The sequence below is a fragment of the Hordeum vulgare genome, chromosome 5H (assembly GCF_904849725.1).
Source record: "Hordeum vulgare subsp. vulgare chromosome 5H, MorexV3_pseudomolecules_assembly, whole genome shotgun sequence".
Classification (NCBI taxonomy): Eukaryota; Viridiplantae; Streptophyta; class Magnoliopsida; order Poales; family Poaceae; genus Hordeum; species Hordeum vulgare.
In genome coordinates this window covers 65,338,091-65,358,339 of record NC_058522.1, presented here as the reverse complement: position 1 = coordinate 65,358,339, position 20,249 = coordinate 65,338,091, and the positions used below count along the sequence as shown (strand labels likewise).

Here is a 20,249-nt window from a genome sequence, read left to right as displayed (position 1 = left end):
ATCGGTAAGATCAAGCACATCACAAAGAGATTTCGGAATTGTGGAAACACTAGCACCCAAATAACATAAAGAATAGCACTCAAAATTCTTGATTTTGATCTTAATGGTGGGTTCCCATTCATCTTGTAATTTTCTAGGAATTGAAATCTCTATCTCCAACTTTTGTTCCAAAGTTTTAATCACTGCTTCCGAAATATGTTTAGTAAAAGCATTATTTTGTTCATAGGCATTGGGTGAATTTATCATAGATTGCAACATAGAAATATACTCAATCAAGGAGCATCTATCAAAATTAAAGTTTTTGCAATCCGAAATAGTGGGTGCATCGCTAGCTAAAGTTTTTACCTCTTCAATCCCACTTTTATCAATTTTTTCAATAAGATTTTCACCCCCCAAATCATGGAAACCTCTAGCTACAGTTGACACTTCTTCAGTTCCCTCATCATTAATTTTAACATTATTAAAGAGGGAATCAATAGAGGAAACACCAATCATTTTAATCTCTTCATCATTTTTATGAAAGCAATCGGGAGACGCTCTTTCTAAAAAATGTCTTTCATCTATGAAAACATATAAAGCTTTAATTGATTCATTAATATCAACCTTAGGAAAAAAATATTCTTAAGATTTTCTACATCATGCGGAATTCTATCAATGCTTCTAGACATATCATCAATTTTATTCAACTTTTCTTCTATCGTGGTATTAAAAGCCTTTTGAGCATTGATAAGTTCCTTAATATTACTCTCGAGATCAGAGGGTATCCTAGCATTATTATTATGAGAATTACCATAGGAATTACCATAACTATTTCAAGAACTTCCAGGATACGACCTAGTATTAAATTGTTCCTATAGGCATTATTGTTATTAAAATTATTTCATGAGAGAAAATTCACATCTACAGAATCATTATTTTTCTCAATCAAAGTAGACAAAGGCACATCATTAGGATCAATAGGAGCATGCTTTTTCACTCAAAGCATCAATTTCTTCAATAGAGTTGACCTTTTTACTAATAAGAGCCCTTTCAGTATGCCATTGTGAATAATTAGACATAATATTATCAAGCAATTTAGTAGCATCACCCAAAGTAATTTCCATAAAAGTACCACCAGTAGCGGAATCTAAAAGATTTCTAGAAACAAAATTCAATCCCGCATAAAAATTGTATGATCATCCACAAATTCAAACCATGAGTTGGGCAGTTTCTTATCATCAATTTCATCCTTTCCCAAGATTGGGCAACATGCTCATGCTCAAGTTGTTTAAAATTCATAATCTGATTTCTAAGAGAAATAATTTTCATGGAAGGAAAATACTTTGTGATAAAAGCATCTTTGCACTTATTCCAAGAATCAATACTATTTCATGGCAAAGATGAAAACCAGATTTTAGCACGACCACGCAAAGAGAACGGAAATAATTTTAGCTTGACAGTATCAGTGTCCACATCTTTTTTTTGTATATCACACAATTCTACGAAAGTGTTTAGATGGGACGCGGCATCCTCATTAGGATTACCAGAAAATTGCTCTTTAATATTAAGATTCAACAAAGCGGCATTAATATCATAAGACTCGGCACTAATGGCGGGAGGGGCAATAGGAGTGCTAATAAAATCATTGTTATTGGTATTGGAAAAAATCACACAACTTAGTGTTCTCTTAGGTCATCGTGACTACACAAATAAGAACGCAAGCAAACAAGAGATCCCGTAAGAAAACGGCAAGGGAAAGATGGCAAATAAGAAGGCATTTTTTTGTGAAGTGGGGGAGAGGAAAACGATAGGTAAATGGTAAATAATATAATTGCACGGAGAGGCAAATGACAAATAATGTAATTGCACTTGATCTTCCCCGACAACGGCGCCCAATATCTTGTGACTCGGCTTAAAGGGTGATGTAACACAGTGACGGCAAGTATTTCCCTCAGTTAAGAAACCAAGATATCAATCCAGTAGGAAGATCCACAAGACTACATAAGCGGCACCTGCACACAAATATCAAATCCTTGCAACCCAACGCGTAAAGGGGTTGTCAATCCCTCTTGGGTAAAGTAAGGATAGATTGACAGATGCAAATAAGAGTGATAGCAAATAGAACGCAACAAGGTAGACAGAAAACGCGTTTTTTCTTTCCGAAAGACACGGGCCTTTCGCAGAAGCAAAACTGTGTCTCTCACAAAAAAACACAGAAAACGCGTTTTTTTCCTTTCCGAGAGGCACGACCGTGCCTTTCGCAAAAAAACAGAAAACATGTTTCTTCACTTAAAAAACAGAAAACACGGTTTTTTCGTAAAAGAAAATTGAATTTTTTTTCCGTCCAAAAGTTACGAAAGTCCGGTGAAAAAACGGAACACAAAAAAAGGAAAAAAAAAGACGAAAACGTGTGCGAAAAAATAGAAAAATAACAAAATTCGAAAGGAACGCTCAGAGCGCGACGACCGAAAACGCGTCAAGTGACGGCGGGTGAAAATGATCGCTGAAATGTTTGTGAGGGAGTGCTTGCTAAGTAGTTGCTCTCTGGGCTGGATCGCACGGCAGGCTGGGCGGCTGAAATTATCTGAACATCATCCAGATGATCCCTAGCAATGGGCTTGAATAATTATGCCCTGACCAAAGGGACCCATCCCACGGACGGCCCAGTTAAAATCACAAGCAAAAAATCCAAAATTATGCACCTCAATCAACCGTGAGAGCTCCAAACTTAGGGAGCTCCAAAATCCAAAATGTATGTACGTGTGCACACGCGCCACCTTATCGCAATGTTGATCAAGCGACACAAGCAAAAGACCCTTGCCCGCAGCAGCATAGAGCCAAACAGACAAAATATAAGCTCACAGTCACAGACGATATGACACATAAAGGATGGTTGCAATGGATTTCATTAATAGAATGTACATCGTTCAGCTGCAGATTAACAGATACAAACATCAGCAATGGAGATTGCTAGATTCCCATCTTCCCTTCAACTGTACTAGGAGATGCGTACGAGACCTACCGATAGGTGTTAGCTGATGACTAACCAGTAACAAACTACGTATTATGTACACTTGTGCCGCCTCATCGGAAAGACGAAATGCTCGGAGATCTGCACACGCTTGGCGATCTGGAGCTCCCGTTCGCGCCCGAGCTCGCAGAGGACGAGTCACTCCGAAGACTGGTTAGTCGAGCTTTCTCACGCAGCAGTTTGCACTGCAGGAGGTGATGTTTTCTTTGTCAGTAAATAAAAGGATATTTTTAGTTAGGTCGCTATGAAAATGGTTTTCGCCCCATCGCACATTACTTACCTTTATTCGAAGATCTTCAACCTCGCTCTCCAAGGATGAAATGCAGCACTGGAGTTGATTTAGGGCTTCCATTGCTTTCACAAGACTCGCTTCAGACTCATGGTTTCTAACTCCAGCTGCCTGTAGCAACAGTAAGTAAGGTTCATGTTTGGTCATGTAATGTGGCAAGCTCACATCAACCACGTGAGGACGCTGCTTTGCCTCTTAGCAGAAATATCCATACCTTTAGAACACTGGTACACAGACTCGATAGATTTTCTGCCAGTTTGCTTCTATCTTGTTCACTTTCCTGTTAACATGTAAACAAGCAGAATATCAGTGTCCTTGTACACACCATAATTCTTGACAGATGGAAACAAAGTAAACCCACCTCTAATTTCTTCCTCAAAAGCTCTTCCTCTTCAATCTGCTCATGTGGATCTTTTCCATCCGAGACCATGTAGCGGGCAAGCTTTTCTTTTGTGCGGGTAACAACGGCCCCTAGCTGCTGCAGCTTTGCACTTAGTTCTTCATTATGCTTTTTCAGAAGGACATTCTCTTCCTATCGAGAAGTAAAAAATGCACGGAAGATGATCAGACACTGAAACACCAATGTTCAGAAATACCAAACAAGCTTTAGAAGTACTGGATACCTTAGTTTTGACATGGTGATTAATTCGCAGCTGGAGATTCTGTTTTCTGGTAAGCTTCTTTACTTCATCTTCAAGATTAAAAATGATCGTTTTGTAGTTTGCATTCTCAGCCTACAATGTATCAGACTATTAATATAACAAGCAAACATCTACCATAGCAACAGAGAAAGAAATATGTATTTTCGTTTCTAGTGGAAACCTTAATTGCCATACCTTCAGCAAGTCAACTTCAGCTACCATAAAATGTTCTTTTTGCCGTAATTGTTCTACAGTTATACGGGCAGCTCCAAGTTCTGATTGTCTTTGGTTTATTTCATCAATCCAACTGTTGCAAGAACATTGACATGTATGTCATATAACCTATTATTGAGATCATAAGGAAGTCATAGTAGATGGAAAAGTATCTACCTATGTCTCTCTTCAATGAATTCATCAAGCTGCTGCTTCAACTTCATTAGCTCATTGGACTGATAAATACTTAGTTTTAAACACAGTTCAAGAGATAAGACAAGTTGCATGAAAATTTTAGGTACTGTGGTAGTTACCTCTTTAGATTCTTCAGTTTGATAAGCAACTGACTCTTTTGTGCTTATCTTTTGCTGTTTGTCAACTAGTGTCTACAATACCATAGGAACATGTTTACAAAACATAAGTGGTTTAGATGCATACATTGAAATAAACTCCCTCCGTCCCAAAATTCTTGTCTTAGGTTTGTCTAGAAATGGATGTATCAAAATACTAAAACGTGACTTAGATACATTCATATCTAGACAAATCTAAGACAAGAATTTTGGGATGGAGGGAGTATATGTTTAGAACTAAGAGAATATGCGTTCCTACCGCCCAAGTTGTCATGTTCATCTTAACCCCCAACATATCACGAATCACATCGTGTGTCATACTTTCTGTTGTAGCTAATTTCGCATTCAACATGAATATCTACATAGAAAAAAAGATAAGTTAGTAAAACTACAAAACAGAGTCGACAGAATAAAGTGTTTTTTTAGAGAAATCTCACCTCCCTTTGTCGACTAGCTGCTATGCCCTCGAGTTCCACAATACGTTGTTTTGCAGCACTAAGATCTTCGTCTTTCTCAGAATTCACTTGTTGTACAAAGCCCAATCCAATACATTTAAATGGGGAGCCTGAACCTCGAGGTTTCGAGCTAATCTTCTCCGGTCTCATGGAGCAAGCATTTGTTGATGGATTGTCAGTATTAACCTGATGTGCCATAGCCTCTAGCTCCATGAACTAACCAGATCATTTTTCATTAGCATCCTTGAAAATTGTGGTTAACTTCACTTCATGAAACTAAATCAGACAAATGAGATTGCTTACCTTCTGCTTATATTCACGAGCTGCTGCCTCAGCATGTAAGTTTAACTCCGATATGTGCGACTTGCATTGAGCAATCTATAAGAATAAGAGAGCACATAGCAAACCCGTCAATATTTGGATAACCTGGATGATAGCAGACCACCATAGTCTGAAGTTTGAACAACTAAAGTATTTCTAAAATGGTTAGAGAATATATTATTACCTCTGATTCCTTTTCAGCAACCTCCTTTTGAAGTATTTTGATACTCTCCAGAGCACTTAGTAGCTCGGTATGTATCTCTCTTGAGTGACTGCAGGAGAAAGTTAAGCCAAGTGTTATCTTTTTTTTCGAGAACCATGGCAGGTGCTCTGTTTTTCATCAAGAAAAAAAAACAGGGAAACAAATGTAAAACAAGACAGCAGGTGCAAACACCTAACAAATGAACTAACAACTGCAAAAATTGTAACTGGTAAAAAATAGTTATCATGCAACCTGAGTGAATCAGATGAATCAACCATTCCATCTTCCCCAAAGCTCTTTACTTTCCCAGATGATGGTACAGATGACATTTGGTGCCTGACTCTCTGCAGCTCCACTTCTAATTCTTCTCTCTGTGTTCTCTGTCGTTCCGCTTCATCCTTGATGTTGCCCACCTTAAGAGAAATAACCATTGCTATTGTCACAAGAAGTTACTGCAGTAAGTAAGAATCAATACTGAAATAGAAGTAGACAGCTCACCTGGTTCTCCAGAGCAAATATGGTACTCTCGAGCTCCTCAATTGACCTCTCCAATAGCTTGACTTCTTCATCCTTCTCTTCAGCATATGTCTTCCTTTCATCTGCTATCTGTAGAAGTACAACAAAAGGGTTACACAAGTAATATTAAGAGAGAAAAACAATAATCAAGTAGGTTACACAAGAAGAATAACGCAAGTAATATTAAGAGAGAAAAACAATAATCAAGTAGGTAGCTGAACCTGTCGGGCCTCCGTAGCAATTGCTTCACTTTCTTCTGCCACTGCCTGAGCCATCTCCAGCTTCTCTCTCAAGAGAAGCACCTGAGAGTCACAGTATTGCTTCTCATCCGAGAGCTTGGAGAAGTTATCTTGCAAATGTTGAAGGAAGATGTTCCTTTCATCAAGTAAATTTCTCAGCTCAATCAACTCTTCTTCCATTCTTTCAGTGGCATTACTTCTATGGGCTAACTCCTCTTTCATAGAGTAACCGATCTGTTCAATATGATTGAGCTGAGATCTCAACTCAGTGTTTTCCATAGAAACTGCATTTCGTTCACCAACTGTACTTGCTAGCTGCTCCTCTAGCACCAAAATCTTTTCATTACTCTTCATGACTTGAGCTTCTAGTAGTTGGCTTCCAGAAACAAGATTATCAAGATCATGTGATTTAGAAGCAACCTCATGTTGTAATGAGGTAATTGCTTCAGTCAACTCAATAAGTTGATCTGCTTGATCTTTTGCAACCGACGCTGACTCCTGTAATAGGCTAAGATCAAATGATAAGCCCTTTGCCAATTCATCTTTCCTTGCTAGTTCAGACTGTAAAAAGGAATTATGGGTGCTCAACTCCTCAACAGACAATTGAACCAAGTTTAAGTCATTGGAGAACTTCATCACTGTGGTCAATTGCTCATCAATGTGTTTTTCCACTTCTGTGTTAATTTGATCCAAATATGCTTGGAAGGAGTACGATAACTTCTCCATATCAATATTAGAAACCAAATGAAGCATCCTCCGGTCCTTGCACAGAATATCCAACTTTTCATGTTTCAGTAAATCATTCTCGGACCTCAAAACATTTTCTCTTGAAATTCCTAGTTCAATGACCTCAGCTTTCGACTCAAGCTCTTTACATAAGGCTGCATGGGAGCATTGCAACTCCATCAGAGCTTTGACTTTCCCATCTAGATCTGTTTGCAGGGATTTGATGTTGGACTCCAAGGAATCAACTACATGTCGAAGTTTTGAATTTTCCTCACGCGTTGCAAGCAGGCTTTCCATAACTTCATCCTTGTTCCGCTTTAGGTTCTCCAAATCAATCCTTGTATTACTGTTCTCCTCATGTAAAGAGTAAATTGCAAGATTACCCAAATCCTGGTCAACTTTCCACAGAGTTGCTTCTGTCTTCAATCCTTCAAGTACTTCGGTAAACATAAGATTTTGTGTTTGCAGTTGTATTTTTTCTTGCTCCACTTCTGAAGCCAAAACAATAAATTCAATATCACTTGCAATTGCATTGATCATGATCGAATCATGATGGTAGTTTACAAACCAACTGCACAACTCAAATTCATTGCACCCTTTCATATCCTCTGCAGGTATAACACTGTTCACTTCAGACAGACTCAGAACCTCAAGCATTGTGTCCTTCAACATTCCGTTGAGAAACAAAGCCTCATCCAATTGGTTGTGCAGCTCTTCCTTTTCTTTGGTTTCAGCTGCCAAAGAACTCCTGTTGGTAGCATCAATCTCTTTAGTCAACGCAGATAGCTCGTTATAAATGGAATCTGAGCGTGCCAACATTGCTTCTTCTTGTGCTTGCAAATGCAGAACTTTCTTCCCAAAAGAATCCAGTCTTGAGCTCAGTTCAGTTGCTTCTTGTTCCTTCTTTGCAACACGACCAAAACTGTGGTTGATGTCAAGCAGTAATTTTCCTTTGAGAACACTGCACATCTCCAGTTCATTTTTTGCTTTATCATTGTGCTGTCTCAGCATAGATATCAAAGAATTAGATTCACAGATCCCACGCTGAAGGAAACCATTTTCTGCATGTAGCCCAGTAATTCTCTCCAACAAAATCCCCATATGGCAGAGGTGCAACACAGACACGGCACAATCTTTTCCAATTATCTCTAACCAGTTCTCTTCCAACCAAGTTCTTGCTAACTCTGTGAACTGACGAAGTTTTGACTTCATCCATTTAACATCTGAAGAAACAAACTCAAGGTTCTCCGATAGCAAATTCTTCAGACATCTGATGCCATCTTCCAGTTCAAGAGCTACCTCATTTGCTTCAAGCAAGCTTGATTCGAGTTTCTTTTCCATATCCAGGTAATTTTGTCCTTTCACATCCAGCATCATCTTCAAACTACTGACCTCATTTAGCAAGTCATTCTTTTCAACGATATAAGAAGCTTCCTTTTGTTTGTACTTCTCTGCTAGGAGTTTTGCATTTTCATTCGCTTCCACCAGTGCCTTAACTGTAGAGTCTGCATCAGCTATAGTTGCCTGCGCATCATGAAACTTGGCTATAAGAGTAAAAGCCTCAAATGATTTCTGCTGTGCAAGAACTTTGGTCTCTGAGAGCTCAGATTCAAGTGCCTGAAAGAATGATCACAGTTGAAAACAAGGGATCAAGGTTGACCAAGTCGAGAAATCAAATGTAACTACAAACAGCTGCTTCTACATAAAAATTAAATAACAAAATTCATCGTGGCATTGCAGGGCAGAAGTATAGTGCTGCATTGAATCAAGCAGGTGCACCTTCGCATAATCCACATTTCATCACTGGGTAAAAGATTTTTCAATCTATTGATGCATTGAGATGCAAAGCTTTTGCAATTTCTTAAACAGAATCCACCTAACTACTACTTCTTGCAAATTAATACCACACCCCTGCATGTACATTTTGGGTAAGACCTTCTTTTACTGCAAAGATAAACAAGCCTACTGCATTATTTATTTCTGGGCGAGGTAGAAACAAGTCTACTGTCGATGCTCATTTTATTTTACAAACCCTATTGAAGCCTAATCTGTTTTTCCGAAAACCAACAAAAGATTTACAGAAAATGATTTTCAATGGATGCCTAATGGCCTTTAAGGATGTTGGGCATTTATAAGTGTTACCTCTATCTCTTTATGCCATGAAACAAGTGATGTTGCAACGTCATTGTCCTTTCCCTGAATCTTTATTTCCAGTTCTTCCACTCTAGCTTCATAGCGCGCCTGTTGATCAATCATCTGTGACTTCAGTTGAAGGACCTCAGAATTCAGATCTTGAACAGTTCTTCGACTCTGGAGAAGGCATTCTTTCATGTTTTCCTTTTCTTGCAGAAGCTTGGCCATCTGAGACTGCAGCGTCTGCAATTTATAAACTGCAGACTCCATCTCCTTACTGAGTTGGCAAAGGGCGTCAGCATTGCACTGCTCTCCAGCTTCAAGGGCTCCAAATGTTTTAAGTTCAGCCTAAAGCATGGAGTAAAACAAGGTCATGCCATGAATTTGTTAATACCGACACTCTTAACAGATACATATCAATTAACGGTAGGAACTTACTGACATAAATAGTAGATTGTTTGGTTCACCTTGATACCAAATAACAAGAGCATTATCTTACCCGATCCTCCAAATTCAGGTCTGAATTTTGACAAACAACTTCTTCAGGGTCCACAGAAAAGCATGACTCCAATGTATTGAATCCAACATCAAACTCATGTATAATACCCTTTGCCTTCAGAACATCTGATAACATTCTTAACAGAATGGTATTTTCTTCATTTTTTAGCTTCTCAAATGTCTGCTCCTTGTCCTTGGTTTGACTCAATGAATGAGCTATATGTGTCTTTGACTGGTCTAATTGAGTCTTGAGCTGATGAATCTCTTCTTCCATCCCCCTCAGTGATGATACATAGTTTTGTTCAAGAACCTCCTTCTGCACAAATGTCCCAATGGATTCATCCAACAAAAGCTCTACTCTGTGAAATTGTTCAAGTTGCTGCTGGTTCACTTGTCCTTGTTCAGACACCTGCGACCTTAAAAGGGCAACAGCTTTTTCTTGGTCATTCCTTTCCTGTTGATGCATCTCATTTATTGCCTCCATTGCTCCTCTTAAGGACCTTAACTTCAGGTCCAAGTCGCATTTTATACCATCTGCCTCTTTCAGCCGGCTTTGGAGCTCTTCGAGTAACTTCTCTCTGTCAGATATACCCTGACACATCTTCTGGACTTGATCCTCAACCCATCTTCTTTGAGGAAAGGACTCCGAAATAAAAGCTACCTGGCCAGAAGCTTCATCAAGAGAAGCATTTCCCTCAACGAGAAAGCTTCCAATGTCAGCAGCTAATCTGTCCCAGTCACGGGTCAGGAGCTGAATTTCCTTTTCTTTTTCCTCAGTTAGTGCAGAAAAGCCTTCGTTCTCTTTCATCACCTCAAGTAGCCTATCATTCAACTGTTTCCTTTCCAGTTGAAGCTCATCTAAGCTTTGTTTAGCCAACAACTCATTCTTGTTACTAGCATCTAACTGTTGTTGGAGCGATAGAAACTCTTCTTGTAAGTTCTCCCAGTCATTGGTCAAATGCTGAATTTTCTTTTCTTTTTCCTCAAATAGTTGAGAAAAGCTTCCATTCTCTTTCATCGCCTCAAGTAGCCTGTCATTCAATTCTTTCTTTTCCAGTTGAAGCTCATCTAGGCTTTGTTTGGCCAATAACTCGTATTTGTTACTAGCATCTAGCTGTTGTTGGAGAGATGAAAGCTCTTCATGTACGCTCTCCTTGTCATTGGTCAACAGCTGGATTTTCTCTTCTTTTCCCTCAATTAGTTCAGTAAATCTTTCATTTTCTTCCATCACCTCAAGTAGCCTATCATTCAACTGTTTCCTTTCCAGTTGGAGCTCGTCTAAGCTTTGTTTGGCCAACAACTCTTTTTTGTTACTAGCATCCAACTGTTGTTGGAGCGATATGAGATCTTCTTGTAAGTTCTCCTGGTCATTGGTCAAAAGATGAATTTTCTTCTCTTTTTCCTTAGTTAGTTCAGAAAGGCTTTCATTCTCTTTCATCACCTCAAATAGCCTGTCATTCAACTCTTTCCTTTCGAGTTGAAGCTCATCTAGGCTTTGTTTGGCCAACAACTCATTTTTGTTACTAGCATCTAACTGTTGTTGGAGCGACATAAGCTCTTCTTGCAAGCACATAATCACCTCAGTAGTTTCAACTTCAACCTGTCTACGGACTTCATCCATTTCTTGCTCAGCAGAACTATCAGACGCCTGATCTCTTTGGTACCTTGTATTTAAGTCATTTGCCTTCTCAAGTGAAGCTTGCATCCTTTTCAGCTTTCTCTGCAGAGGTGAATCTTCATTTTCAATACACTTCAAAAGTTGTGTTTTGGGCTCTCCGCTAGCCACCAGGCCCTGTCTACGGTGGTTGTCAATCTCAGTATTTAATCTTGAGATTTCTCTGCCCCTCTTTTTTAGAATCTCGAAGCTTTTCTGATTATTCTTTCTCAATTCATCTAGTTCATTTATCAACAAAATCTGCTGCGACTCAAGAGCTTCAATAACAGATCTTGCATCGTTCAGTTCACTTTCTATGGCATCACTCTGCTTGCAAGCTTGAAGGATACGTAAATTTGCTGCTTTCAGCTCATCACTTAAGGTAGTAGTTTTTTCCTCTACCTCTCCACGAACTGTCCTCTCTTCTGCAAGAATTGTTTTAAGTATGTCCAACTCCAGCTGCAGGTTTAATATATCGTCTGTGTTGGCCATGAAAGCCTCATCAGAACAATCTTCCACTTTTGCACGTGCATTAGAACCATACTAGTGTGCCCATATAGAATGAAAAAACATAATGTCAGTTTTTCTCATTTTCTCAATAAGCATAATGGATAGCATGATTTCTGTAGAATATGATGAGAGCATAGATCAGATACATCAGAGAAGCTATTGTTCATACCTCAAATACATTATGGCATTCCTCCCTCTTTGTCATTTTGATGGTACTCAATTCTTTTTGTAGATCAGCTATTTCCCTGTGAAGCAATTTAGTTGCTCAAAAAAAGAAATTGCAGCATGGAAAACGCATGCTAGCACTTATTGACTGTACAATTACCTAGTTAGTTTTTCATTTGATTCCAAGCAACCTTGTAGCTCACTCCTGCAGGTTTCCAATTCTTGACAGGCTCTTGTCAACTGAAAAGGGATTGAGACCATTAACACATGGTGTGCTTGGCCATTGCAGTTTCAAGCAACATAACCATAAGAAAAGGATGAAATTATTATCTAGAGGGGGATGGGTACCTCCTTAGGCAAAGTTTCAGGCTCACTTGGTAGATTAGAGTGATGTTCTGCGTCCTGAACATATAAATAAGGATGGAAGTATGAGCTGATTTGTTGGAAAAATCCATGTAGGGAGAAAAGCTACTCAGGTACTAAACCTCAAAATTAGCTGAAAGTTTATTTTGCTGCTCAGTCAACACCCTGCCCTCAAGCATTTGCGCGACCTGTCAGCACAAGGAATGCTAATTAAAGAAACCTGCTACAGCACTCATAAGAATTACAAAATGAAGGTTAATATAAACCTGATTTCGAATGTTGGAAACTTCATCCAACAGAACCTCCCTCTCCCCTTCGTTACAGAACTGCTGATACCTACAGGTACATAATAAAACGTTTTAGTACAGTACAACAAATATGGGTGCATGCTGGTATAGAATATATATACCTCTTGAGTTGGTTTGATAAACGGATATTTTCTAGTGCAAAACGGGTTACTTCTGGATTTTTGTCCACTTTTGCACGAAGCAACTCTATTTCTCGTGACAAAGTTTTGTTGTCTTCAAGTAGATATGATTCTGCTGGCAAATTGTTATGAACAAGAGCCTCCATCCGGTTAATCTTATCTTCTCGAAATTTCAACGTCATCTTAGCGCACCTTGTATCCTCCTCTCTTTGAGAAACCTAAGATATACCGAGAATCATTACAGAATGTCCCCTTAAGAAATGTATAGATAGGTTTTACAACACTTGTTTGCTGTTGCTAAAAGTTTACCAATCGGTTCAACTGCTCAATTTCAGCTTGAAGTTGCTTTATAGTGGATTCTGCCATTGATTCTCTTCTCAAAGCTCCTGCTAGTGTTTCTTCCAGTGATTTCATCTGCAAGGTAATTTATTTATCAGCAATTTTCACACAGAGAGACATAGAAGCGCACGCACAGAGAGAATTTAAGGAAATCCAGACAAAGGCAGGTTACCTGCTTATTTGAAATTCTTAAATCTTCCAAAGACTTTATGCCTTGGGCACTGACATTTTCCTCATCCACACTCATCTGATCACTACCATCATCACCATGACCTCCAGTTCTTCCGCAAATATCAGTACTGAATGGTAAAGATCTAGTAACATGTTGGCGCTTGAGGACAGCTAGCTCCTCCTGAAACAAGGACCTTCTTTTAGTTTAGGGTGATGTTATATTGAACTGGAAGTGGGATTCAAATTCTGCAGACATTACCTTTAGAAGACGAATTTGATGCTGCAGAGCTAGAACATCTCCTGAAGCGTCCTCATTCACAACAGCCTTCAAATTTTAAGAGGTGAGAATTGCAAATGGCTAGTCACCGAAGATATTTTGGAAATGAAAATTGACTTAAAGGGCAGATAATTACATTGTTTTGAATGAGCCTTGCACGCTGAGCAAACTTGAGGGTACTGAGTGTTTCATTGCCAGAACTATTTAAACACACACGCAAAAAAAGTAAGAGGATACCAAAATGCATCTCAAGCTCTATCAAAGTTAGGTCGGGTTTAAATCCAAAATTCATTACCACAATGAAGAGCTGACATTTGCGATGATCATGGTCTTGGAGTTTCCACCAAGTGAATCCTATATGTGAAAGTGGGAGTAGAATAATTACTCGGACACAAGGGAAAGCAACAATAATGAACACAATAATATGTTATCTCAAGATTGCTACCTGGAGAAGAAACGTTAATCTTGAGTCTCTATAAGGAACATGCCTTTGCTTCCCATTTGTGAGATCAACTAGACTCATTATCACAAGACTGCAATTCACAATTCAGTTAAGGACACTTGGATGAGTAATAGCAACACCATGTTGAAATAATTATTCAACTAAAAGTTTTGAGTGTTAGATACGAACCCCAGTGTTGATAACGATTTGTTAATATTAGCAGCTTCCTTCAGCCGCTCACCTTCAGCACCAGATGTTCTCTGCCTGTTTCAGGTAGATATATTAAGGAACTGATAGTTCACTTAGCACAATAAACTGTGACACAAGAGAGTATATTGTCTGCCTACCTTTCTGACCCAGCAAGGTCAACTAGGTTCAGTCTTGCAAACCGAAAGTTAGTTGTAGCATCTTTCTCCCATGTACTCTCAATAATACATGTGAACACGCTATGGGAGCGGCTACTCTCACGGTTCATATTTGTAGCAGCCACTTTCCTATTCATAGAACCCTGAAATAGGTTTCAGAAAAAACCGATTAGCTCAAATTCATTGGCAGTATGCCATGAGACATTCACAAGAAAAAATAAATCAATAATAACTATATTACCTGCATCAAAAGTTTTATGATATCATTGACACAGCCAACTTCAAGTTCAGTCAGATTTTCTACGTATACTCCATTCCTTGTATCTTCCCGAAGCTGCACATTAGGTTTCATGTTTAGCAAAATCACAAAAAATAGTGTTGCACTAATTAGGTATTCCCTTTAACAATAGCGTGAAAGCGTACTGCAAGATTTGTGGACGAAGGGTCAAGAAGATCTGTAATTTGTTCATTGTAAATCTCAAGAAAAGAACACTTGCAGTTGTACTTGAGCTTTTCATCCCTCCTGCTCTCTTCCTCCTACAGTTTTGGGTTGCACACATAACAGGTTCAACATTCGCAGCATGATGAGATACTTGCTCATGCAGTAGACACTAATGAATATGTTATGCATGAGGAGTCTGTTACCGCTCTAATTCTCGCAAACAGGAACTCGAAAATACGTGGTGTCATTCCACGTTCTGGACTAGGCCTCACTTCTAGATCACTAATTTCACCAAGCATCGTGTACGTCTTTCCACTTCCAGTCTGCAATCAGTTAAAAGGTTTAAGAGCATGAAATCCTCATGGTCAACAAATAAAACAAAGACATTGCGAACTACCTGCCCATATGCAAAGACGCAGCTGTTGTATCCAGCCATACAGTTCTCAACCATTGGCAAGCCAGCAACACGGAAAAGTACTTCCTGCCAATTTCAAATTCATCCGTTAACCACAATCTGAGAAATAGAATCAAAGAATGAAATCAAATCGTTCTCAAGCTGACCTGGTTCACTCCTTCACAAGCAACATGGTCAAAGGTGAAACGGGTTTCTGGCTGACCAATCCATGTGATAGTCTGGGCACTTTCTTGTTTCAAACACCGATTATAACCATGCAGAGTTTTCTCCGAGTTATTTAGAGGGCGGACACGGATAACAACCTGGAGAATAAAGAATGAATGTAAATAAGGTGTAGGGTGACGTTTTTCTGTATTTGGAATCATGTGGATGGTGAGGCTGACTCTCCAACACATGTACTGATTCACAATTTAAAGCTCACATGCATCCATGCCTTGTTTTAAATGTGAACGGATAATCGTCCAAGAAAGCGCAAAAGGGAAGAAACAAAAGAGAAACAACTCAACAAACTTCTCTTGCGGTCATCTAGTACATAACTGTTAACTGAGGAAAAATTCAAGTTCTACTATACCTAAGTCGGAAGAAAACTAGCAAAAAGGTAGTTCCTTTTTCCCCGTTCATACGTTGGGACTCAGACTACCAAATGAAATTCTGTAGTTATCAATCACTAGCCACAAATGTACTACTTGAGCTAAATGATGAGTAGACACAATGTATACATATTACCAAGCAACGAATAAATGGTGTCACTAGGGAACAACAAAAATCAGAGTGCATACCTGCACGTTGTTGTCCATCCAGAAGGAGGGATCTTCCCGCAGTTCGAACTGGGGCACCTCCACAGAACTCACCACCGTCGCCGGCCCAAACGACGCGGGCGCACCCCTGACGGCCATTGAGCACCCCAAGCCCGATCCTGGGCCCCGGGCGCCACCGCTCGTCACCGGCCTCGGCCCCACACTGTAAGCCGGCTTCGACACGCTCTTCGTGGGCGTGCTGTGCGTGGACCCGCCCTCGGAGGAAGCCGCCGGCACGGCCTTACCGCGATGCGCACGGGGGGTGGTCATGGTGGTCGCGCCCATCCGCGGCGGCAGCTCCTCGGCGCGGGGCGGGGCCCAGCCGAACCGGCTCCGCGCGGCGGCCTTCTCGGGGGTCCGGAACGGGAGCTTGGAGGGCGTGGGCGCCGGCGACTCCGGCTTCCGCTTCAGCCCCGACACCTGCGGCTGGATGACGAGGAGAGGGGGGCGGGACTCCGCGGCACCGAGGAGCGCTGCGGCCGCGGCGTCCGAGCCGTCGCCCGGCGCGTTCTCGTCGTTGCCGGCCTCCGAGGCGGAGGCCCTGGCCGGGGTGCGGCGGGCGGCGTCGAGATCCCGCATCATTCTGCGCAAACGCCACGGGCCTGGCTCAAACCCCCGTAGCAGAAAGAAAAGAAAGCCCGAACGAGCTGGGGCCGAAGCCTTTCCCGGAGAAGCTGGACGCACCTGAGCCCGGAGGCGGCGGACGCGGACGTGGCGGCGGCGGTGGCGAGGAGCGCCGCGAGGCGGCGAATGGTGTGAGGCGACGCCGCCGCCGCAGCCCCTAGAACCCTCTTCCGCGGGGGAGATCCAGGGCCGCCCGCCGCGGGCGGGAGATTTCGAAACCTGGGGAGATTGCAGAAGGAAAAAAACTCGAAACAAGCGACGTCGCCCCGGCGCAGGTCGCGGATCGTGTCGCCGACCGGACCTACCTACCTAGGGCTGCGCGGCGAGCTGGGCCTAGTGTTCGCCGTTCTAGAAGGTTCTAGACCCCCTCTCTCTTCTCGCACACGCAGGCTAGAGGGGGAAGGAAGGGCGGGGGGGGGGGAGGAAGGATTTGGGTTTGCGCGAGGGGGTGTGGGTGGGGTATGGGTAGGGTAGTAACGGGATGCGGATCGGGGGTCGAGATGGACGGCTGCGATGGGATCGCGGGCGAGGCTGCCCCCGCTTGGAAGGGTTCGAAATTTGGAGACCGTTTTTCGGTGGGCGACCCCCGCGTTTGAACCGAGAGCTCGAAATGGCTCGCCGTGCTTCTTGTCTCGCTCGCGTGATCCTGTTTTTTTTCCTCTTTTAAAATAATAACACGAGACGTGCGGTGGTCCTAGGGTACTGGTGATGGTGTGCCAGGGGGCCTTAATTAGGCCATCATACGTGAAGGTGGATCCGAATCAATCATCAACAGGTAAATTGGTCAAAATGTTGAAGTGGAACTTGGTATGTGGTATATGTACCATGCGCGCAAACATGTTCGTCCGTCCATGTAATACCCGTGGAAAAATAATTATAATGATCCGATGAGGAACATTGACGGCACGCATTAAGAAATATTAAGTCGTCTACGTAGATAGCATGAAAATAAACAAACCTCGGCATCCTCAATGGCATGAGAATAACGTACATCAAAGTAGTTCACTTTGCCTTTGGTTATATCATTCATAGGGATGGAAACTGGGTCACATTTAGTTTCATTTAAACCCGCTTATTATGTAGTAGTCCAAAATTTTGTTTTTTTTCGAGAAAACTGAACTATGAAGCTAGAAAAAGCTAAATAAATGGAACTTGTGGGTGCCACTTATTTACCATTTACATCCCTAATCATCCAGGGGGTGATGGATTTCAATTGAGTGTGAAACAAAATCAGGAGTAGTACACGTGTGTAATTTGTCGTCTAGTGGGTTTCGTCATATGTCTCATAACAAAACATGATCACTTTTGAATTTATTTTAATTTATATTTCTTCATAGACATTGTTTGTCACAAGCTATCGACATGTGGTAGGCTTAGAGCAACTATGACAGATTCAACATTATCCATATGAAGCACGCGCTTCATATGGATATTGTCATGCCCAAGATGCGACCATATCCTTAATTTGGCACGAAGGCCTCGTCAGGGTTAGAAGCGCATCTCGTCGTGTCGCAAAAATGGATATCGTTACAAGTACATGTACTGAAAAGAAGAGGTATATATATAGTTGGCTTACACTCGCCACAAGCTACATCAGAGTCACATCAGTACATTACATAATCATCAAGATTAAGAGCACGGTCCGTCTACGGACGAAAACAAACGACAAAAGAAGAACGACGTCCCTCCTTGCTATCCCAGGCTGCCGGCCTGGAACCCATCCTAGATCGAAGAAGAATAAGAAGAAGAAGAAGAAGCAACTCCAAATGAACAATCAACGCGCTCGCGTCAAGTAACCTTTACCTGTACCTGCAACTTGTGTTGTAGTAATCTGTGAGCCACAGGGGACTCAGCAATCTCATTTCCAAAGGTATCAAGACTAGCAAAGCTTAATGGATGAGGTATGGTTAAGTGGTGAGGTTGCAGCAGCGGCTAAGCACATATTTGGTGGCTAAACTTACGAGTACAAGAAATAAGAGGGGGAAAGATCTACGCATAGCGGACGGGAACTACGGATGATCAAATTAATGATCCTGAACACCTGCCTACGTCAGACATAACCCCACCGTGTCCTCGATCGGAGAAGGAACTCACGAAAGAGACAGTCACGGTTACGCACACAGTTGCCATATTTTAATTAAGTTAAGTTCAAGTTATCTAGAACCAGTGTTAAACAAAGCTTCCACGTTGCCACATAACCGCGGGCACGGCTTTCCGAAAAGATTTAACCCTGCACGGGTGCTCTAACTAGTCCATAACAAATTACCAAAAGCCGCATAGAAATCCTCAATCACGAAGCTCGCGACCTCGTCGGATTCCCTAGTGGAAAACCTCAACTCTGAGATTACCCAAAGCATCACCGGAATCCCGATGCACAAGATATCTCGTCAAAGGTAAAACTAATCCAGCAAGGCCGCCCGACGTGTCGACGATCCCGATAGGAGTCGCGTACCTCGTTCTCATGACACGACGGATGAGCTAGACGTCGGGATCGCTAAACCTCCGGGTGACCAGAGGGGCGCCGGACATCGCTCAGGTGGGACCAACTCTCATGAGGAGCACTGGCCCGGGGGTTGATTAAAATAGTCCGCGGGTGCCGGCGGGTCCCTATGCATTATTATTAGGTTATTAGGCAAATGTAGTACCAAAGTTGGGCCTTGCCAGACCAGTCTTAATCTAAAACGAATTATCAAGGGGGTCCCCATAACAACCCCGATCGTGTTAGGAGCGCTCATTTATGGAACATAACACCGGTAGTCGGAAACTAAGGGGGCAAAGGTGGAACAAAACACCAGGCTAGAAAGGCCGAGCCTTCCACCTTTTACCAAGTATATAGGTGCATTAAATTAAATAGCATTTAATAGGGTGATAAACACAAGGAACCCATGTTATCACATGGAAGCAACTGCACCTGCAACTAGCAACGCTAACACAGGGTTAAGCAAGCAGTAACATAGCCAATCAGTGGTTTGCTAGGTTGAACAGGTTGAAGGTGATCATGGCATTGTTGAGAGACTGATATTTAACATGTGGTAGGCAACGAGACATAACGACAGCATCGAAATAACTAGCATGGCAATGATAGTAATGGTATATGGGTAAATGGTCATCTTGCCTGAGATCCCGCTTGGAAGAAGAATGACTCCGTGACTCCGTGAAGCAGACGAACCGATATAGTCGAACGCGTCCTCACAATCCGACACGCTTACGGAATTCTATCGAGACGGAGGAAAACGAAAACAAGAATCAACACACGATATTCACCACACGATGCAAGACACATATGATGCATGAACGGTCTAATGCGAGGCATGACAATCACAACAATCAAACACTACACATTAAGTGAAGCTCGATATGCAACGAGTTGCATATCGACGAAACTCCACGTTGAATTATTTAGTTCACTCTCGTTCAGGTACACGACTATATTAAATGTTGTTGAACATGGGACGAGGGTGAAGCACAATTAATCTACCTAGCTAGGCATTTTAAATGAGGTCGGAAACGTCATATAACATCTCCGAAATGACCCCACGCGTTAAATTCTACTTATGTCCAGATTTGTCCTAATCACATTTTATGTTTGTTAAACGGCAAAAACAAAGTGGGTCACGTGATTCTACTCGTCGTTCTGGTCCATTTACATATATGGCACAACTCCA

The 20,249-nt window shown here is 41.6% G+C and overlaps 1 protein-coding gene across 1 annotated transcript; it reads right to left on the bottom strand.

The window, feature by feature from the left end:
• Window positions 1-2,869: 2,869 nt before the first annotated feature.
• On the bottom strand, window positions 2,870-16,542 carry LOC123395132 (kinesin-like protein KIN-12F). Its single transcript, XM_045090067.1, has 37 exons — window positions 15,943-16,542; window positions 15,310-15,465; window positions 15,146-15,229; window positions 14,952-15,071; window positions 14,730-14,843; window positions 14,548-14,640; window positions 14,289-14,449; window positions 14,131-14,205; window positions 13,945-14,032; window positions 13,795-13,853; window positions 13,636-13,699; window positions 13,482-13,547; window positions 13,224-13,403; window positions 13,022-13,126; window positions 12,695-12,930; window positions 12,552-12,621; window positions 12,408-12,473; window positions 12,271-12,324; window positions 12,083-12,162; window positions 11,927-12,002; window positions 9,595-11,790; window positions 9,105-9,443; window positions 6,219-8,579; window positions 5,980-6,087; window positions 5,734-5,894; window positions 5,464-5,551; window positions 5,262-5,336; window positions 4,941-5,174; window positions 4,763-4,861; window positions 4,468-4,539; window positions 4,331-4,389; window positions 4,136-4,247; window positions 3,923-4,033; window positions 3,661-3,831; window positions 3,514-3,579; window positions 3,291-3,410; window positions 2,870-3,195 (listed from the first exon to the last, which is right to left on the bottom strand). Exons 1-37 carry the CDS (start codon window positions 16,540-16,542, stop codon window positions 3,064-3,066), a joined length of 9,051 nt encoding a protein of 3,016 aa, XP_044946002.1. The 3' UTR covers window positions 2,870-3,063.
• Window positions 16,543-20,249: the final 3,707 nt, after the last annotated feature.

Excerpts from the sequence above, each read along its gene's own strand:
- LOC123395132 (XM_045090067.1), bottom strand. The coding sequence starts at position 16,542 with ATGATGCGGGATCTCGACGCCGCCCGCCGCACCCCGGCCAGGGCCTCC. Across the intron at positions 5,337-5,463 it reads TTGCTGAAAAGGAATCAGAG|ATTGCTCAATGCAAGTCGCA; the intron begins GTAATAATATAT and ends TTATTCTTATAG. Across the intron at positions 3,196-3,290 it reads TTGAAGATCTTCGAATAAAG|TGCAAACTGCTGCGTGAGAA; the intron begins GTAAGTAATGTG and ends CACCTCCTGCAG.